This window comes from Gastrolobium bilobum, unplaced genomic scaffold, assembly GCF_033153095.1.
Source record: "Gastrolobium bilobum isolate Gb01-03AN ecotype WA unplaced genomic scaffold, APGP_CSIRO_Gbil_v1 utg7360, whole genome shotgun sequence".
Lineage (NCBI taxonomy): Eukaryota > Viridiplantae > Streptophyta > Magnoliopsida > Fabales > Fabaceae > Gastrolobium > Gastrolobium bilobum.
The window spans coordinates 62775-85625 of NW_026898299.1; the positions used below are offsets into that span (position 1 = coordinate 62775).

The 22851-nt window shown below is 30.3% G+C and overlaps 1 protein-coding gene across 3 annotated transcripts; it reads left to right on the top strand.

The window, feature by feature from the left end:
- The first annotated feature begins 17790 nt into the window (after positions 1-17790).
- LOC133314692 (amino acid permease 3) lies at positions 17791-20309 on the top strand. Of its 3 annotated transcripts, none has more exons than XM_061516212.1 (6): positions 17791-18236; positions 18418-18651; positions 18761-18854; positions 18977-19201; positions 19311-19443; positions 19540-20309. In XM_061516212.1, the coding sequence occupies exons 1-6, from the start codon at positions 18122-18124 to the stop codon at positions 20191-20193; spliced, it is 1455 nt and encodes a 484-aa protein (XP_061372196.1). In that variant the 5' UTR covers positions 17791-18121; the 3' UTR covers positions 20194-20309. The 3 variants fall into 3 exon arrangements, with proteins under 3 accessions (XP_061372196.1, XP_061372197.1, XP_061372195.1); XM_061516213.1 differs by having other exon boundaries at positions 19314-19443; XM_061516211.1 differs by having other exon boundaries at positions 18977-19191; positions 19304-19443.
- Positions 20310-22851: the final 2542 nt, after the last annotated feature.

The window sequence follows — 22851 nt, forward strand, 5'->3', positions numbered from 1 at the left end:
TCAACCATCCTAAGGCCAAGGGGATGATGACAAGAAAAGACATCAAAGGACCAAAAACACGTTTTACGAAGAACTATCGTCCACTACCATTACATCATGGGAGTGGATCCTCTCATGTGAAAAAATAGTCATGTGATTATGTTCTTTGATCACAACCACTCATTCATGATGAGATAAGAAAGAAAAAAGTGTATAAATTTTAAATGAGTGATTGTGATCCAAAAACATGACCACATGTCCACTTTTCCACCTGAAGGGATCCACTCCCATTACATCATACAACAACTTAGATTTGAAGGAATAAATTTTTGATATTATTGCTGTACCAAGATTCAGTGCATCTCATTAATGAGAGCAATACACATCAGAGGAGAGAGAAAAAATTTGACAGAAAAAAATAAAATTAGCTGACATGTAATATTTTTGTTAGTGGGATGCACTGAATCTTTGGTACAGCAGTAGTAGCAAAGATTTATTCGATTTGAAGAGTCGACAATGTAAAAGCCCAATTATATGCGTTAAATATTTAATATAAAGCGCCAATGTCCAATATTAAATCTAAAATTTATGGTAAAAATTATATTTATTAATTTCAGCGTCTAAAATTTATCATGTTATAAGAAATAGAATTATCTTCTACACATATATATATAAATACGAGGAATTCATGTAAAAAGAAGAAAGAAAAAGAGAAAAATTAAATTTCACACATTTTTATGTATTTTTAGAATATAATTTTATCTTTTACAATATGATAAACTTTAAACCCTTAATTTTATATTATACTTTTTTAATAAAACTAAGATAAAAATTTTCAACTGCAATTAAACTTCAGGTTTAAGGTTTCTCATGTGATAGGAGATAAAATTATTATTTTCTACACATGTATTAAAATATATTGAGTTTTAATTTTTCTCTTTTCCCCCTCCTTCTCATATGGTCCAATATAAGTTGCATAGTAAAAAAACACTTTGACCCAAAATCTTATTGTATTAGGTGATGGCCTTTTTTTTTAATGTTTTTTATTTTATTCTCTAACACTCCCTCTCACGCAAGAGCCCTTTGGGCTTGAAGCGTGAATATGGCACAAGCCCATTATTGATCCTTCTTGTGCTGCACAAGTCCATTTTTTGGTCTGCCTTATGCTTTTCTTAATCCCACCTGAAAGTGGGAGGCGGTGAAGATCGAACTCGTGATCTCATGATCACTGAAGCTCTGATACCATATTATAGAACCACTTCAACCCAAAACCTTAAGGTGTTAGGTTAGAGCTTTTTTAATACTTTTTATTTTATTCTCTAACAATGATGATACCATGTAAAGAACTAATTCAACCCAAAATCTTAAAATGTTGGGTGAATACACTTTTAATGATTTATATTATATTCTCTGACACGTACACTTCACTTTCATATATATTTATAATTTTATTTCTTATAACATGAGAACAAATAAATGAGGATATAGGAAAATTTCAACATGTCCGATTTGTCAACACGTTCTAAGTTGGGACCCCAGATGGCTTATGGGGTAGGCATATGAAAACGACGCCACAACCATACAAATTATGCAAGTTGCTGGCACTGAACACGAAAATCGAATAGTACATATCTTCATCTTATTATACATACCCCATATGCTTCCAAGTTATCAGATTATAAATGAGTGAGATGTAGAAAAAGTTCACACACATAGCTGACCTGCGAATCGTCCACATGGTATGGTCTTTGTATGTCCCACTCTCCGTCATTCTTGACCGTACATTTACTGGTTTTATGAATACGAATCTGAAAATTGATAATTCAATAAAAAAATCATTTTTAGAGGATATTTTCTGAGTTATCATTATTTAATTAAAAAGATGAGGCCTATAATCAAAGTTGATTCCGAAACACTACTACTTGTTCTTGATAGCTGCCAAAATGTTGGGGCTTAATTAATTGTGTTAAGCAAAGTTAAGTACAAAGCCGAACTTAAATGGTTGATGGGTTCTTCTAGCCCACTAAAATACATCTTTGTCTATTGGGAAGGACGGTCTCCCAAAGAATATGTGGAAAAAGAAAAAGAAAATAGATTTGACGTTCATTGTTCAGGACTGCATTATTCACATTTTAGTCCGAGACTTATTTTTTCTCTAATAAGCTAAATTGCTGCTAAGTCAAGGTGCCAGTGTCAAGAATTAGAGAATAATATCGTCTTTTAATTAATAATTTAAGATGATAAGGTGTATAATATGATTATTTTCATAATATTTTTTTATTCTTTTGTGTTAATTAATTGCGTATACTGTTTTCGATATGAATACTTCAGGCACTTAAAAGATGTTTTTTTTTTTTTTTTTTTTTCAAGATATCTTCCAGCCGACAGTCGAAGACTAATCCTTTCGAGGTGGAAGATCACATTAAGTGGGTAAATCTCTCCCAACAAAGCCATCTCCATACACACGACCAGGAATTGAACCCCTGTTAGTATGCTTAAAGAACCCAACTATCTACCAACTATGCTGAGCTTTGTTGGTCTTCAAAGATGTTATTGAATAAGGGGTAAGTGAAGGCAGTACTCAGTCTTAATTAAAAATAATTATTATAATTGGGGAAATATTCATTTACAATTTTTTTTTTTACAAATTACACTAAGTATAACCGGTCATATACTTTTGATTGAAGTATGGTTAGTCATACTTAATATAGTGTGTAAGAATTTGTAAACAAAAAGTTTCTAAATATAACCTTCCCCGTTATAATTTGACTAATGTTGTAATAAATATTTAGAACTTGTCTTTAACATCGCAATTTGAATTGGCTTAGCCTTGCCTAAGTGCATGTTATGATAAATTTCTACACGTAATGCACATCTAAAATAGACTTGTTTTATATTTACAAATATTTAATCCATTTTTTTAAAACATTTTACCTATATTTTTGAATAATTGGTCATAAACTTTGAAAATATTTAATCAAATCTTAGTCGTAGACCTTTTTGAAAGTGAATTAAATTAGTCAAACACTCGCGAGTCATGTAGTTAGTCTGAGCGTGACGCATGAAACGAACTTATGGCCTCAAAGTCAACATAATAATTGTTGCCTGAAATTATATCATTGAGGAAATTTGGGCCATTCTTGAAGTTCAGATATCGTCTGTCTAACTTTCCAAAAAAAAAAAAAAATGTTTGCCTCAAATAACAATCAAAATGTGTACTATTAATTAATTTGTTTGGTCAAACACATGCACATATTTAATCATTTGATATGAATTCAACTTGCAATGCCGTTTCCCTGCCAACGTATCGTTTCTCATTGACGACACTTGTGCGCTCTGGAGTCTTTACTTACATAGCTTGTGTTTTACTTTCATTTTATCTTTATGTTTTTGTATTTTATTATCATAGCAGCTTTAATAGTAGTTGGTAGTTGCCTTCACTATGAGTAAAACTTTCTTGAGCGAATCAATCTTATTGAGCTTCAACTTTGTTATTATTTATTGTTGATCAACAAGGGATTCAAAAGCATACAATCCGTGACTTAAGAAAAGGATTAAAGCAAACAAAATTCTGAAGTAGTGATTAGTGATTGATCTTGATTGCTATGTGTGTTTATATATAGGGCAATCTTTTTTCTTTCTTTTTTTGGTTTGGTTTTCTAAGATATCCTCCGGCCGACAGTTGAAGACTAATTCTTTCAAGGCGGAACGATCACACTAAGTGGGTAAACCTCTCCCAACAAAGTCTTCTCTATACACACGGTCAGGAATTGAACCTCTGCCAGCATGCTTAAGGAACCCAACTATCTACCAATTGTGCTGGACTTTTCTGGTAGGGCAATCATTTTTTAGTGGACGCAAATCAGACTATCAACTAATGAGACAATATTTTCAGCAGTGCCGAACCAAAAATTTTTATAATAGGGATGAAAATAAAATTTTAAAATTATAATTAGTATTATTAAGACTAATAAGAGATATTAACTATTATAAATATTTTTCAGAAAGAGACTAGCTAATAGTACTAATAATCTATTATTATTTAAAAATAATATTTTAAACATAAAATATTATAAATTTAAAATTTAGAGAGGGATGGTTGCCTATATATACTAGCCCCTCCCACGATATATCCTGATTTTCAAATTATTGCAGTACTAATAACCTCTACTAATTAAAATTATTTGCAGGTTAATATAAGAACTTCAGACTAAATTCCACGTTTAACTTTTGAGTTTAAAATGATTCTTTTCATTTTTTCAAGTATAGCACGTATGCATAAGTGTATTTTTGGGTAAGTGCATGTGTTGTGTTAGCGTTTGTAAGTTGATAATAGGTTAGAATATGTAATATTTCCCAGATAAATGTCTTTGGAAAAAAATTATAAAATTATAAAATAAAAAAATCAAATTACTGTATTAATTAAAAATTCTCAATTTCATGACAAGGTGTTAACTATAGTTCAAACAAAGGGACATCATATACTTCATTGATAATGTAAAACTTATTATTATAATGTTAATGAATTTGTCTCATATTAGTTAGTAATGAGTTAAGTGAAGTATATATAAATGAGAGAACTCGTAAATTCATCAATGCAGCACGTTGGATCCACTTGTTACAACCCTGGCTTGCTTGAAGTGCATATAATAATAAGAAAATAATTATTTATTATTTCTATCCATTTGTATTTTTTTTTGAAAATATTTCAATCGGTTCATTGCTTCGCAACTAATCCGATTCGGGGCGAGTCCAGGATTAAGGCTTTAAATCCCTTCAAAGGTGGTACTGGGAAGATTCGAACACATACTCACACCTCCACCTGCTTATCTCCCATGCGCCAATTGACTACCACGATTTGGTTATCCATTTGTATTCTTAGTATAACATTTATTCTCTAGAATAGAAAAATAAATTAATTTTATCAAACTATTTTTAATCATTCTATTCCTCAAAATAATAATATAATCTTAGGAACATTGTCATGTACACCCTAAAAGAATATTGTATTTACTATCATCCACGCTACATAGAGGATTAGTCTCATCAAAATGAATAAGAACACTCCTAGGAACCAAAAATAAAATAAAAAAGGAATACGATATTTTTAACATGGATTATAAACAAACTGCTAAAACAATGTTATGGATATAACACACTTTGGATAGTATCTCTTGATTTCTAATATTCATTTTCAATTTGACAAAATAAATGTTAAATGCTTGCCAGCATCAACGAAAGTATTTCAATATGCGAGTACTTATGGAACATGGGCTGATATGATAAGATGAAGTATAAGCATATATGCGAAAGATTGTTCTAGTCTTCTAGACAATTGAAGTAATAGTTTAGAGCACAAGGGGGTGTATATTCTGCTGGTATGGACAAGGAAAAATTAAATAGTATAATTAAAATTAAAATATTGCAAGTTACGACAGTGGCCAAAATCGATAAGTAGTAAAAGTAGGGCAGAGAATATTAGGTAGCACTTAAAATATTTATCACAAAGCCAACTTTTGAATTACGCAAATTTTTCTTGAAAAAATGACAGAGATTTGAGATTCAGACAATTAATTTATAAATTAGAAAGCAAAATGTCAAAAGCCACTTCTTGTATATTACCTACCAGTCTAGGCACACGATGCTTCAGATGAAGTTGTTTAGCACTCAAATCTTGTGATTTGAAAAAAGCCCGTAGTAGAGTTTGATATTACAGAAAAATGTGATATTCTGAAAAGAAAAGAAAAAAACAATTGAGCCCCCTTCTTATATTTTTGCTCAATATGTTGTGATATCATTTTATTATATAATATATTATAGTCAGAATTTACTGATCATTTATCTCCTTATTTTTTTTATCTATTATTTGTTCCTGTGGTATATTTCCGTCCAAGCTAACCTAAACAACATTTTAATGATCCACGTTGTTGGTGGACTCAAACTCATGACTAACACTCGTTTTGCACTTTAATTGCCTCTAGATGCAAAAAGAAGAAGACATATTCATTTCGATGATTTACTTATTTGTTTGAGGCTAAAACTTGAATCATTAAAAACAGAGACAGGGTTGGATTATATATACAGTGATCAAAGGGCATTTTTTATATATTTTAATTTATAAATAAAAAAATAGACAAAAACATCATAGTAGAAACAAATAATAATAAAAAATAAGAATAAATGATTTTAGAGTAAATCACAGTAGAAATATTTGAACTTTACCTTATATTATGTAAAATTATAACACATTTAATTATTACAAGTTTAATTATCGGTAAACTAGGAAACGATAAATTAAGGGAATAAATCCCCTCTCATATCTTATTTTAAAATAATCATATCATATGAAAGATCTCAATTATTCGTTGATAAACTAGTTCCTTCACTCATTTAAGGACCAATTTTAATGCCAAACAGAGAGAAATTTGGCTAATCATTCGAATTGGAATTGTTATGGGGAATTTTTGTTTCCCAAAATACAATAAACAATATTCAAACTTCAACAACTAACTAATTAGGTCTCAAACAGTCGTTAAAAATAAACAAAACAAAAGTGTGAAATTATGAAAATGTCATCATTGTAAACAAAGATAACCTAAAAAAACCCATCAAAATTTACAAAAAAAAAAAAAAAAAAAAAACCCATCAAAATAGCCTGAAACGTGAAAAAAAATGTTGGACCTCATCCCGTTTATATAATTATTGCTTAGAAGCTAGTTTCCGTGAGACAAGTTAAATTTGGGCACATCCTCGTTCATCAGATTCAGTTTCAGAAACATTAGTCTCAATCACGATATCCAAGGGTTGATGGAGTTTTCAAATGTAGATATGAAATTGCGAGTGATGGAGTTAAAGCTAATTAATTAGGTTATAAAGTGCTTGGGAGACATGGTGCAAGCATGCCACTTTGAAATCCAAAAGGGTCATATATTCTTTGACACATGAAAATAAAAAAAAGCAAGATGGCTACATGGTTAATGTTGAGATATATAGTCTCACATTGGTTGTATGTGCAACTAATGTGGAGTTTATAAGATCTTGGACACTCCCACCCTTAGAGCTAGCTTTTGAGGTGATGACCTCAAGGTTCTTTACATGGTATCAGAGTCTTGCCGCACCCCACTTTCTTTTGTGGCGTTTAGCACAGGTAGACTGAGCCTGTTGCATTGTCCACTCTTCAAGCCCAATGGGCTCTCGTGTGAAGGGGCGTGTTGAGATATATAGTCCCACATTGGTTGTATGTGCAACTAATGTAGAGTTTATAAGGTCTTGGGTACTCCCACCCTTTGAGCTAGCTTTTGGGGTAGTGTATCCCAAGGTTCTTTACATGATATAGGTCTTGGGCACTTCCATTTCTGAGCTAGCTTTTGGGGTGGTGTATCCTAAGATTCTTAATAGAATTTATAAGATCTTGGACACTCCCACCCTTAGAGTTAACTTTGGAGTGGTGATCTCAAGGTTCTTTACAGTTAACCTACCAGACTTTTTTTCTTTTTTTTTTTGGAAACCACGGGGGAAGTTGTTTTTCTTCATTTTCTTCTTTTATATTTATAACTTACCAATATCATTAATTAGCAAGTGCCGCACAAGAGCTTAATGGAGAGTGAGATAAGCACGTATTCTAGATCTTTTGTAAATAATAGAAATATATTTATATCTTTCTCTACCCACCACGCAGCAAATATCTCAATTCGTATTCAAAAAATTCAGCTGCGCGGACGTGAGAACTTTTGACTAATATTAGATGCGCTTGATTCTTCTTTGTTAACTGACAAGTGAAACTTCTACTATGCTACCTAGCTAGACATTGTCATCTTTATAAAGACGCTTTTTAATTTTCCAAACACTAATGTCATCATTATCACTTTTCCCCTTATTTCCAACTTTGAAGATTCCCTTGGTTGTATATAAAACATAACCGGAAGCAGTAAAATATTATAGCTACTTGAGAACTATAAAGCATTGGATAGATCAAATATCTAGCTATGATGGACATGGTGAAGATATTTGAGTGACAAACAAGGATTACAAGGACGTTAATCTAATCTCGGCAAGTTAAAAAGTTAAAAACGTTTAAAAGTTTAGGTAAAAAGCGTAAAGACAATAATATTGGCGATTGAAAAGTTAAAATGTTAAAAACTACAGTGAAAAAAGCGTAATTACCTGAAGGTCGGTTTCAAATGAAAGTGGTGCCCGTATTTCTTTTTTCTTTTTCTTTTTTTTTTTGAAAAATGAGATTTCCATTTCAAATTTTCAATTTAAATCCTGTTAATTATGATAGAAATGTTGAGAATTCAACTGATAAAAAAGTTCCATATTAAAAAAAAAATAGAATAAGCATGATATATATAAGTAAAAAGATCCAAAACCTCAATACTTTAAAAATTTTGGTTGAGATATGAATTTGTTACTTATATGTATGAACCTGACTTTTACAAAATTCTGTGGGACTTGTACACTAATCATTAGATAACACCTTTCTTATATAACTTTTTTTGAACAGTCCAAGGGAAAAAATCAAATATGTACGCGTACCATTAAGTCTTTTTGGGACAATATTTGGCTAGCACGTGTAAAAGGTAAACTTACTCTAAGTGAGGCATTTTGCTCCGTTCATTGTATTTATTTATTTTTGGATATACATAATTTTATAATTGTTAAAATTTTGATTTATCATGATTTTATGTTTTTACGATTTTTTTTCATCAAAATGATTTACTAATATTTCAAAAGTTTTTACATTTTTATAATTTTTTTACATTATAATTTTACGTTTTACGATTTTTTAATTCCCTTTCAATTTTAGTTAAAATCTCAATTTTAACAAGCTTGCATAACTCCGTTCATTGTAAAGAATTACATAACGCAACAATAATTAGCTAGCTCCACAATCTCGTGATTAAGATGCGTGTGTCATGTGTATCTGTTACGAGGAATTTGAATTCAACAGAAGACGACCTCACTGTACCTGGTCGTGTCCAAGTTTATTAGTGAAAAAGAGACTTATCATTCTGCACAAAAAAACACATTTAGCTTGAATTCAATCTCGGGAAAGGATTCCTGGTAACAGTATCATGGAATCATTCCTTAATTAGCTTTCCATGTGAAATACATAGACAACATACTGTTGAATATATTTGGACAGTACTTTTGGAACAATTTTCAACACCGCATGATGTTTTGAAATTAAATTCTGCCTCATCAAATTTGTCTTCAGTCATGTGCATCCTGCAGACAACTGATCTATGATCGATTGTTGACACTGACGTGTAAAAGAACCAAAAAAATTAAATTAAATTGTGAATTGAACTAAAAATCAATTCAAGAACCGAACTGATTTTTAAAAATTAGTTCAAGAACTGAATCATTTTATTATTTTATTTCTTTAAAAAAAAATTCTTTTCAGAATAGGTTAAACCAAATCGGTTTTAAATCGAACCGAACAAGTTTTGAATCGAACCCAACTATTTTCAAATCGAACCGAATCATTTAAATCAACTCGATTCACTTCTTTAAAAAATTGAGTTCAATTCGACTCATGTACCTCTTGGTTCTTGAGTGGGATATCATAATAATAGTTAACTGTTATTGTTATTATTATGTTCAATTAGTGTTTCATTAAATTTGAATATACCTTGATTAAATTTAGGAAAAAGATGTGTTTTTTTAATTTATTTTATTTTCAATTAATTTTATTTATAACTAAAAAACATCACTTTATTTTTTTATTTTAAATTTTATTAAAAATGATAAAAAAATGTTTTATTATATATTTATCATTTTTTATTAAAATCAATTTGATGATATGATGTAATCTATATCAAATAGTATTATTATCATTAATTAAATTTAAAAAGGTAATAATCATTTGAAAATCAATAATAAGTTATATACTTTTGTGTAATTATATATTGGGAGAGATTATTTTAAAAAGTTTTATGCTATATATAGTTCTTTAATTTTGTAAAATAAAATGTTTTCATAAAAACAAACTAAAATTAGGAAAAGGCTGCGAAATAGGCTAATAACATGCACAAGCACCTCAGAGTGTATCGCGGGTAACCACATCCAAGTTACTTAGTCTCGAAACTAAAAATTTACAAACCATACTTTGGGAAATTTAACAACAAACAAATCAAACACTGGAACCCCTTTGAATCCAAAAAAACAAAATTGAAAAGATGGTTTGATTCTTGCTTTTGAAGGTAGAAAATTTCAACGGCTTACATATACCTCCAGAACATTATTTCTTTTCATTAATTCTTCTTGGCTTAAATGAATCTCTGCATTTCAAACACAAACTATCTGTTATCCTTTGATAACCCACAAAGTTTTGATGTTCTTGAAAAGTCCACCATTGATAAAGAGGACAAATTCAATTGTAGAAGAACTGATAGCTTCATATTTCGTAAAAGAAGCATCAAATATGCTTACCAAAGCTAACAAACCATATAAAAAACCAAAGTTCAAAAGCGACAATCTCTGAGGAAGAAAGTCGATTATCAGATCACAATAAGATGGATGAAATGCATGAAAGTTATCAAGCTTCACATCAGACAGAAATCCAAGTACAGGGAGACGAGTCTCCCTCTGTTATTCAGGTGACTCTACTTCCTCTTCTATTTAGGATTTCCTATATGCATTTGGAAAAAATATTTGTACGACCATTTTATATAAAATTATTTATAAGTATCTTTTATAACTATATTACCGCGGTAATATATAATTATAACATTAAATTTTTTTATTTTTTTTTCTTCACGTTAGCATATAGGGTTTTTTTGTTTTTTTTTTAAATAAAAGTTTAAGTGGAGTTAGACACCGCTATCCCATTAGAGTCAGTATAGACTCCCTAACCTCTTTGAGGATTTTTGAGAGGAATTACATATCACCCACCAACAAAGTCCTTACATCGACCAGCGAGATTTGAACTCACACCCTTAAAAAGTATAGACCAAATCCTTAGCCAATTGTGCCCACCTTTGTTGGCACATATAGATTTTAAGTAGCTGTAAAATATTTCTCTCTTGTATATTTTAGGTAACATATCGGATAATGCAAATAGTTTAGGCGAATCCAAAACCTTAACACTTTAAGTTGATAACAGTTATTTAATCTATTTTGAATCAATGTGTGAATTAATTATTAATCACTCACACTTAAATTTGAATTTCCAACACCATAGTAGCTTTTATCGGTAAAATTATATGATTTTGGTAGGAATAGTTGAGAAATAGAGATTGAATAATCTGAAATTAATATTGATTTGATGTGATATGAGAAATAAATATATAAATCATGCGCTAACCTTTATTCATTATAATATTAAACTTGATAGAGAAATATAAAAATTATGGGTAAACTTTCACTTACAAACTTAAGCTATTAGATAAAGAGGTAGGATATTCCTACTACTTATTTTTTCTACTACCACTTTAATTACCATTAGATTCAAAAGTTATTTTTTTTTCTCTCTCTTCATTCAACTTTTCCTTTAATCAAATGGTGATTAAAGTGGTAGTAAAAAAAATAAGTAGTTAGAATATCCTAGCTCTTAGATAAAATGATTATTCACCATGGTATCACTTTCATTTATTTTTATTAGTGAAATCGACTTGAGATTAAGTGTAAGATTTGATATTCTTTCATTAATTAATGTATCACCTCGTAATAAACAACAATTGAGGTGATTGACAAAGGTGAATCACTACTAAGTACTAACAGCCGCAACATGAAAGAGAAAGGGTGATTGAAATTTGTCAAGGCTAAGGGAATGCTAAACAATCGATATTATATCATGTTGAAATTATAAGATTTGCGGTTATATTTACTATTAGTTTATGGCAAATATGTTTCTTACGAAACAAATGCTACTAGAAATATATTCTCGGTGTGTTTGGCACGAGGTTTCTTTTAGGATGTGAAAAAGTTGAGATTTTTTGTTGATCATGTTTGTTAATAGATTTTAAAAAATTTATTCATTATTCGAATTTGCATAGCAATTTCAGTTTGAGTGTAAAATTAAATTTTTTTTACCATTTTAAAATACCACCCAAAGGGTGGTATTTTTATCATCCCATAAAATCAAAAAGTAGGAAAAAAATAATGGACATAAATATTTCTTTTCAAAAAATGTGCCAAAAGAAAGCTGAAGAGATAGAATCTTCTTTGTATTTAGTCAAGAGTTGGTTTGATAATTTTATCCCATTTTTCCATCATTATTTTACCATTAACCAAACATAGACTCTGAAAATTTAACTTAATTTTTCCGGTAATATTTTGGCCTTCTCCAAACAACTTTTTTTTAACTTTCTTACAAACTCACTTTTCCACCATATTCTTAGTAATTATATATTTTTGATAAAAAAAAAATTTTCTCTACCAAACGCGTAGTTAGTTTATAGTGCCAAACATGGCAATTGCTTGGGAACCAAATTCAGCTGGTATTTAACCAATATCATTTGGCCACCTTACTATGTTTTTATTTTATTATATTTATTATATATTTTTTATATAAATTAAATTTAACCGGTTTGATTAATAATTTATTAGTTAAAATCAGTGTTATTAAAATCGGACAGACTCGGGAACCGGTAACCCGGTCATATAACCGATCCGGTTGAAGCAACGGATCGGCTATGCATCAGAACCGGTGCTACCTGGTCCAACCCGGCCGATTTTCATAAAAACCGGTGACTCGGCCCGGTCCCAAAAAAAAAAAAAGTTCCAATTTTTTTTTTAAAAAAAATCATAATTAACATATTTGAATATTTTTTTTGTTTATTGACTTACATAAGTTATGTACTTACATCACTAATATTATCTTAATTATGTACTATGCAGAAAATTTTGAATTAATTTATAGTTACAGATGTCGTTTTCAGAACCTAAAACTCTATATCATGATTATTATATTTTTGTTTGATCTTTTATTGGATAATAATATGTTATTTATTATTTTTTATATTAATTTTATCATTTTTTTAGATATTTGAATATGTTTATAATTTTTTAATATAAATTATAAAATTGCATATAATTACTGGGTCATGCGGTTGAACCAGTGACCTACTAGTTGAACCAGTGACCCAATGACCCAGTACCTCGACCAGGTCAATGACCAGACCGATTTTAATAACATTGGTTAAAATAATAATATATATATTAGAATAGAAATGAGGAGAAAAAATATGTTTGACGATTCCTTAAGAATTTATAAATAAATAGGTAAAATTAAATCTTTTTCAAAGGTTTATTCAATTAAATATGTTATGTCAAAAAAATTTAAAATATGAAAAATCTATTTATTTATGTTATTTTGTTTATACACTTACTATATATATATATATATATATATATATATATATATATTACTACCATTTCAGTCTTGTTATGCTTATTACCTGATTAGTTATTGTTGAATGAATTTGAAATCAAAAATTAATTACCGTTTATTTCAAATTGATCCAATGATAACTACTAAAGTAGTAAGAGTAGTAAGATTAAAATAGTAATAATTATAACCGCCGTCCAATTTTTTATACTAAAACATTTTTAACTTAAATATGTTTTAGGTCATTTTAAATTTATAGAATTTTTAATTTTTATCATTGTAAAATTTGAATTTGTATTCGTATCGCTTGTTTTTTAAAAGTAAATGTTTGTTTTTTTGTTTAAGATGATTTGGTTAATTGTTAACGTAACAAAATCACCGAATCACATTTTTGTAACTAGACCATTTGTCAATAGAAACTTATGTGTTTCTCGTTGATGTCGTACACAATATTATCCATTGATAAAAATTGCCATAAAATGGGTCATATATGAACTGGCCGGGCGCGTCTCAGAAATATGTTGAAATATGAAGTTACCATGACATAAGATTGAGAGGATAAATAAAGAAACGAGAGTAAAATAACTCGAAACAAAAAAGGAATTGAACAAAAAAAGTGGGACTTATCGAGGAAGACCAGGAGAGACAAAGATCTTAGAAAGGTATAAAGTAAAAAAAAAAAAAAAAAACTGTAAAAAAAAAATATTAATTTTTTTCAAAAAAAGGAGAAAGATAAATAAAATTTTGATATAAGAAAAAAAGAAGGATTATATTTATAAACTTTTTTTTACAAATTCTTATAAATTACACTATGTATTAGAGATACTATACTGTATGTTGGAATATACTACTCTAATACATATTATAATTTGTAAAAATTTGTAAAAAATATTTGTAAATATAATTTTTTTTTAAAAGGAGAAGTATACATTCAAGTGGCCATTTTATGACTTACGTAGCAATGATTACCAAACACTGCTGTTTTGTCCTTTTTCTTAAAAAAAATTTAAAAAAAATTGTTGAGAGAGACTGTATCGCGTGATCTCTCCTCCTCGAAGGTATTGGCTGTTGGCTTTCGGCTGGAGATGCCCATGGAACAATTTCTGAAAAATAAAATAAAAAAACCACCATCCGGCAGTGGTCGATAATTCGTAATTTTTAGTTCGTTACATTAATTAACAAGTCTTATGTTTATACAAATACTTATCAACATATGAACTAATTTGAACCCATGTAAAAATAATTATAGCATACATAAACATCGTGCATTCGTACTTTATGAGTTGATGATTATTAATTTAATTTAGTTTAATGATATCATTTTTTATCCCGAGGTGAAGCACATGGCTATCGAATAAAATTATACAACGGAAAAGAATTTTCGGTTGTATTAATTAACTAATCAAAGCACATTTTTATTTTTTTAAAGCAAGGTAGCACATGGTCAAAAAAGCAAAAAGTTAGATTTTTATTCTTGTTATACTTCTGTAATAACATTCAGGAGCTACATATGCCTCTATAGTATATGTATATCGGTATCCCTAAAGAAGATCTTAGCAGTTGATATAGTATATTTGAATTTCACACGAGGTAGTGGATTGGTACCTTCTGTCTCCAGCCAATTAAATAAGAAAAGATGAGAAAGTAATAGAAAATTAATTTAGCCCTGAAACTAATAAAATCAAATTAATTATAAACATTTTTTTTATATCAACTCAAATTATTTCTTTGAGACAAGTCAGTCTTTCGAATATCTCCACAAGTTTCAAATCTTTGAATCGGCTATGAGATTTTAATTTTGAATGAGCTTAGTCATTGTAAAAATTCTTTTTTCTTCTCCAAATATATATTTGATGAGAATCGAACTCAGGTTCTCTCTCTACCTAGTACACACGTTGTGTAAATTATAAACATAGTTAAAGATGGCTCTAGGAGACTTTCACTTACAACCTTTCTTTCCTCAGTTATTGGGAACTGAAGATAAGAATAAGATGCCCCATGTCCCCATATTATAAGAGTTTCTGTGAGCATTTTCCGATTGAGGAGAACTGTTAGACCTTATTTATGGATTATTTTAAGATCACAATCATAGAAAAGAAACAATTTGACTGAAATATAGTTGATAAATATGCTTGCTGTGTAGTGCTTTAGGCAAATCATTAAATTCTGATAATGAATAATAAAGGAACCTTATTCTCTCATTCAGTAAGGATGGATGAGAGCACTGCACATCAGAATTTTCTTTTATTCTAATGGTGGTCCTTTAAAGAGATATATAATAATATCTTGTAGGCTATAACACATTGTGTTCCACTATATATGGTAGAGAGATTAGTCCAAAAATAGCACAACAGCTACCTGAGTAATATAGTAGCTTCTATTCTGTTCTACATCTCTTCCCCAGTTTTATTAGTATATAGCTGCTGTGTCGTTGCAGTTGCTGTGCGATTTACATTGCATTTATTAAAGTTGTTACTGAAAACAGCCAAGCATAGGAAAAGTGAGAAAGCCCTGGAACTGAAGGTACGAGAGTTGCGAAGCTTTTAATTAATTTGTGAAGCACTTAGTATTGGTATTACTATTAGCTTTCACTTACTGTTGTTGAAACATTTGAAAGAAACTTTTCAGAAAAACAAAAACAAAAAAATTTCAAATCTCAATTATTCACATTAATTTTTATTAATTCTATATAATCCTCTTATTTGTTAAAAAATTTACTTTTTTTATTTTATTTAGTGCTTTCTATTTTAAATAATTAAGAGAATCGTAAGAAAATTAAGTTAAAGGTTATAACATTACTCATTTTATAACTTTGTTAGCCAGAATTATGAGGCGTAACTAGGTAGATACATCTGTAAGGAGCCTTTTAGTGCATATTGTGATGGAAAAAGTGTATCTGCTGTACTTTATTTTATTTTTATTTTATGTGTTTTCGGTAATATATTATTATAGTATCAAAAGTTATTTTTTTCTATCTTCAATCACATCAGTCAAAGTGGAAAATTAAAAAAAAAAATTATGTTATAATTATGTACTATCAAAAATACATAAAATATGGAAAGTATATAAAGTAAAAAATTTAAAAAAATATAACTTACATCCTTTGAAGAATACAATAAACCTTATCGTGATTATTAAATAAGGGTTTTATAAGAGTTATGTTGTAGGAAAAGTGATTGTGTTATGTTATAGAGATTCGTTTTGCGTGCCGAAGTTTGTTTTTTTTGTTGCTGCGGGCCCCACAAAATGTTGTGTGTAGAAAACTTTTTGTGGTCATGTTAAATAATAGATGATAAACCCATTAAATAAAACACGTTTGAGGAAGACAAAGATAACCTGTCAGAGATATTTTAGGAAGGTAAAAAGGATTTGATAATCTGATACGCTGAATCAAACTCAAGTAGCATGGTTACCTGTCATAAAATATCATGAAGAATCCAAATTAAGCTTGTCTTTTCCAACTTGGATTCAGACAGTTGCAAAAGTGCAGTGACATTTATTTAGGAGATTATGATCATTAATGATGTCTGAAAAACATATCCAAAAAATATAGAGAAGAAAAAGAAAAAAGAAAAAAGAAAAAAGAAAAAAGAAAACGCAATGTGAAGGAAACAGTGTTGGAGAGGTGGTGGCCTGGTGGGGGAGATTTTCTCATAAGATAGAGAGTGGCCGGTGGGCGGTGGCTACACACGGTTTGCGTCAAAGCGGGTTTCTTTAAACGGCAGAAGCTAACGCTCATCATTACGTGTGTCGTTGGGGTATCAAATTTCCCCATCTTCTCTTAAAGGGTTAATATCCGTTGAGATAATTTGATTAATTATATACATACTTTATATTTATATCAATTTTAAATTTTAAATTTCACATTTCATTTAAAAAAATTTAGATTAAAAAATTTCAATTTGTAAGCATGTGACATCATTAATTTTTTTTGATCCAACGACTCTCAGATGAATGTTAAAATTTTCAGATGAGATGTCAAACTTTAAATATGACAACGATGTCAAAGAATCCTATCTTTATCTAAAAATGTGTGGAGTGACATGAAAATAAAAAATAAAATATGAGCCCCTCACATCTTTAATATATATAGCGAATAAAATTTTATATCTTATAATATAATAAACATTAATCCATTAATTTAATTTATAAATTAAAAAGTATTTATAAAGTTATAAGATACACATGCTAAAATTTCACTACAAAGTTGTAAGAAAGAGATTAGTCCAATTTTATTTATTTTTTTCCTAATTTTAGTTGTGTCCATACAAAAAAAAAAAATGTAGAAGATGGTCGAATTTGACCAAACGGATTTACCTATCACTTTACGAACACGTGGCATCAAGTGGCATGTGGGTCTAAACTCATTGGTCAAAATATTTTCTAACACCAACATCTTCCTCCGCCAGCACTTATTTATACCCACACGTCTTGTTCCATTCACTGCATAATCTCCACATTGTTTGAACTCAAAAAGACCATACTTCACATAAACACACACATTCTCGTTCTCATGAACCTAGCAACTCTTTTTGGTTTTCTCATTTCTGGGACTCTCATGAGCTAGGAGGAGTGAAACTTTCTAACAATAGTCACTGTCTCATAACTACCCTTAGATCCATCTCTGAGATACACCCTTCTTCTGTCTGCTGCATAACTTCAAAAAATCATCTTTTTCTTTTTCTTTTCTTTCTATAGATTGGTTGGACTTGGTTGATCATAATTGTTCACAAACTCTTAAGATTTCACATTGGAATCTGAGTCTTCACTCTGAAGCCTAACTTGGTCTCTGTCTGCAATATTAACAAGATGGTTGAGAACGGTGGCAGCAAGAACCATCAACAGCCATTTGAAGTCTCCATTGATGGGCTTCAACAAGGAGGTTCCAAGTGTTTCGATGATGATGGCCGACTCAAACGAACTGGTAATTAATTATGTTCACTACAAATGAAAGCACTTTATTATAAACTGCTTGATTTTCTTGGAACTTGTGTTGTTGTGTTGGTCACAACTCATTCACTGTACTCTTTTTTCTTGGAACTTGTGTTGTTGTGTTGGTCACAACTCATTCACAGTACTCTTTTTTTGTTGTTTCACAAAAACAGGAACTGTGTGGACTGCTAGTGCCCACATAATAACTGCAGTTATTGGTTCTGGGGTTCTGTCTTTGGCTTGGGCTATAGCTCAGCTTGGTTGGATTGCTGGTCCTTCTGTGATGCTTCTCTTCTCTTTTGTGACTTTTTACACCTCAAGTCTTCTGTGTGTTTGTTACCGTTCTGGTGACCAAGTCACTGGCAAGAGAAACTACACTTACATGGATGCTGTTCGATCAAACCTTGGTATGCTGCATAACATAACATATCAAACAAAGCAAATTCTTTTCTTGCAAAAGAAGAATTTGGGTGCTTTTTTTGAGTTTCAAATTTTCAATCTTGGGTTTATGTGCAGGCGGCTTTAAGGTCAAGATTTGTGGGTTGGTTCAGTACCTTAACCTTTTTGGAGTTTCCGTTGGTTACACTATAGCAGCTTCCATAAGCATGATGTGAGTTTGAAAATCCTAAGTGATGTTGAAAGATATAATTATTATTATTATTATTATTATTATTGTGAAAGCAGTGTAAGGAAAATAGTATAATTGGCTAATTTGTGTTGTTGATCCAACAGGGCAATCAAAAGGTCTAATTGTTTCCACAGTAGCGGAGGACAAAATCCATGCCGTATGAATAGCAATATTTACATGATTACTTTTGGTATTGTGGAAATTATTTTCTCCCAAATTCCTGATTTCGATCAGTTATGGTGGCTCTCTGCTGTGGCTGCTGTCATGTCCTTCACATACTCAACAATTGGGCTTGGCCTTGGAGTTGGTAAAGTTATAGGTATGATTCTGTTCATGTAAGCTATGATTAAATTTATTTTTATCTATTTCATTGTTTTTGAGGATTAATCTACTGGTCAGAGATTTGACTAATTAAATTGGACATGTAACAGAAAACAGAAGAGTTAGAGGAAGCCTAACTGGTATAAGTGTTGGCACTGTGACACAAACCCAAAAAGTTTGGAGGAGCTTCCAAGCTCTTGGTAACATAGCCTTTGCCTACTCCTACTCAATGATCCTTTTAGAAATTCAGGTACAATTAATTTTACCAAATTTTGTGAGACTCAAGACACCATATATTGTTCTAAATTGAAGTCTCAACTCAAACGATGGTTATGTTATGAAACAGGACACAGTAAAATCCCCTCCATCAGAGTCAAAAACAATGAAGAAGGCTACTTTTATCAGTGTTATAGTCACAACCCTTTTCTATATGCTGTGTGGTTGTTTCGGGTATGCTGCTTTTGGAGACTTCAGCCCTGGAAACCTTCTTACTGGTTTTGGCTTTTATAATCCATTTTGGCTCCTTGACATAGCCAATGCTGCAATTATTATCCACCTTGTTGGTGCATACCAAGTTTACTGCCAACCCCTTTTCTCATTTGTTGAGAAAGCAGCATCAGAGAGATTCCCAAATAGTGATTTTGTGAACAAAGACATAGAAATACCAATCCCTGGTTACCATCCCTACAAACTCAACCTCTTCCGAATGGTTTGGAGGACAATTTTTGTCATCTTAACCACTGTAATATCGATGCTCCTCCCATTCTTCAATGACATTGTGGGACTTCTTGGATCTATTGGATTTTGGCCTCTAACTGTGTATTTCCCAGTGGAAATGTATATTGTTCAAAAGAAAATACCAAAATGGAGCACAAAATGGATATGCCTACAAATGCTGAGTATTGCTTGCCTTATAATTTCTGTAGCAGCTGCAGCAGGTTCTGTTGCTGGGATTGTTGTTGATCTTGGAACTTACAAGCCGTTCCACACCAGTTACTAATTCAATAGAATTACTTAGTGATCACCATTGTCGAGGATTTCAGTAGCAATAAATTTTCAGTTCTTAGTTGTATGAAGTGAAGTGTTATAGGATGGTGGTCTTGTTAGTTTAACTTGCTCTGTATTCCAAATTTCCATTGAGAAATGGAAGAAATGAAGCAAAAGTTATCAAATTTTCAAAGGCTTTTCAGTCGGTCACTAAGCCCTTTCACTTCACACTCTTTTTTTTAAAAAAAAAAAAAAAAAAAATTAGAACTATTAAAATATAAGAAATAATTCATTAACACCTTTTTCTTTTTCTTTTTTCAATTTTATTTTACATCACCGTCGCTACATAAAAATTAGTCCTAAGGCCCACTAACATGGTGAATTCTAGACATTAATTAGAGCAACTTATGTTCATAAATTGAAATGGTATAAATATAGTATAACAAAAAGAGTTTTGTAAATGTCATGTAATATGAAAATTGATACATCATGTTACAGAGACATTTTTTGTCGGGCCCACCAAATATTAGAAGAAGAAAAAATGAAGAAAAAAGCTTGTACGGAAAAAATGATATGAGAGCACGAGGAAACAAAAATTTCCTGTAAGATGACGTTTGCTTTTCCCTAACAAAAATAGTGTAAAAGCATGAAATTCGCAAAATATCCTTTCGTTCTTGTTTTTTAAATTTCTTCTTTGGTCCTCTTAATTATTAATCTTTTATAATCTTCCATTTGTTTGGAACCTTTCATTGGAAGATAAACTAGTTAAATTCTACTACTTATTTTTATTTTTATTTTTGATAACAATTCTACTACTTATTTTGCCAATGCATTGCAGTTGCACATATATTACATGTGAATTGTACGGATTATTTTAGATTCTACATTTATGATTATGATTTTCTTAATTTCAGAAATAAATATTCAATATATGTTTGAATATTTTGTTTACTTATAAACAAATTTATATTCAAACTATTTTTAAAAATGTAGTGCAAAGTACATTACAATATTTATGATTAGTTATTCATTTTTTATTTTAAATTTATTTTCAGATTTTTTTATTCATTAATTTTCTAATATATGAAATAAAGATTTTTGATGAAGAATTTGATGGACAATGAAATGCTAGAATTGTCATTAAGTCAATTAATTGGTTAACAGTAACTAGACGGAAGAACTAACTGGTGAAATAAGTATTGTTTAGGAACTAAATAAAATAAAACTAAATTAAAATCATGGAAACAATTTACAAAAGAATCAAAATTCAAAATAATTATATATTATTTTCCTTTATTATTGGTATTAAATCTTAAAAAACTTCGAAAAGCAATTAATTGACAGGCATGCGATGAGCAAGTAATAATCATTGATATTTAATATATAATTAATTAGTGCTATGAATGACCTCAAAGCAAGCCGAAAGTGACTTTAGGTTATTACAAAAAAAAAAAAAAAAAAAAAAAAAAAAGTGACTTTAGGTCAATGATTTGATATTTCGTTGATTAGTTCTATTAATAACTTCAAGACAACTTTACTTCGACACTGGTATCTCTGATGTAATTTTTTTTTTCAATTATACCTTCCTAATTTCTATAAGCTTAATGTGGTCCTTTGTTTTTTCTTTTTGTTTGGTTTAGAAAATTTTAGATGGAACAGAGATTGTCTCATTTTAAAGGAAAGAACATGTCACAAGCCTTAATAACATTTTATAATAGAAAGAATTGAAACCCAGGAATTTTCAACTTAATGTAGTTTGATGTCACTAATCGAATGAATTCTCATTAGCAGAGGAGTTCATTAATCCTCATTTGAAGTTTCCACTTGATCAGTTCAACACCAATTGAGTTGTGTCTAACCAGTAACCACACACAATTAAAGGTAGAGAATGTTGAGGAAGAGAAGTAAAGATTGATGAGTTGTTGCTGGGATATTTTGAAGTTTGGCGAGATGGTGTATTGAGTTGCAAGACGATTGGTCAGTACTTTTGCTTTTTTGGGTAGCATGAGAGCAACTGAGGGCACCTGCAAAAGCACTTTGATGCTCAAGTCCATATAATATCCAATGAGGTTCAAGTATTCAAAGAGAAATATCATACCTGGGTCAACGACCTTTGTATTTATAGTGTTTGAGCGTCGTGTTTACCACTGTCCTTCATCAGGTGGTGTTCATGTTGATTAGTGGAGAGGGGTGACCTCTCTTAGGCTATTCCTTAATAGGCAAATCTATGTTCAAAGTAGATTCTATAGATATGGTGGCAAGCAAGAGCCGTCATCCTTTCACTAGTTTTTGGTAGTAGCCAACTTGCCTGAACTGATAACCTTGACAATAATGATTCCTTTTAGGTTAAGTTATATTGACTTGATAGCCTAGTACCTTAACGATATTCATGCCTCTAAAGAGAGATGGTCTGTCTATTAGGCTATGTCAATGGGGTCTTTAGAGCCTTTAATAATTGGGCCTCTATCTTGTATGTAGTGAGTCCAGATCACCACTCAAAGTCAAAATGTAACCAAGTTGCATCCAATCAGAAAGTAGAAGGATTAAGTTGAAAAGCGATACACTACAAGAACAAAATTGAATCTTAAAATTGTGAGGAACTAACTATATAAATAGAGGAGAATTATATTGATAAACTTTTTTTTTTACAAACTTACAAATTGTACTATGT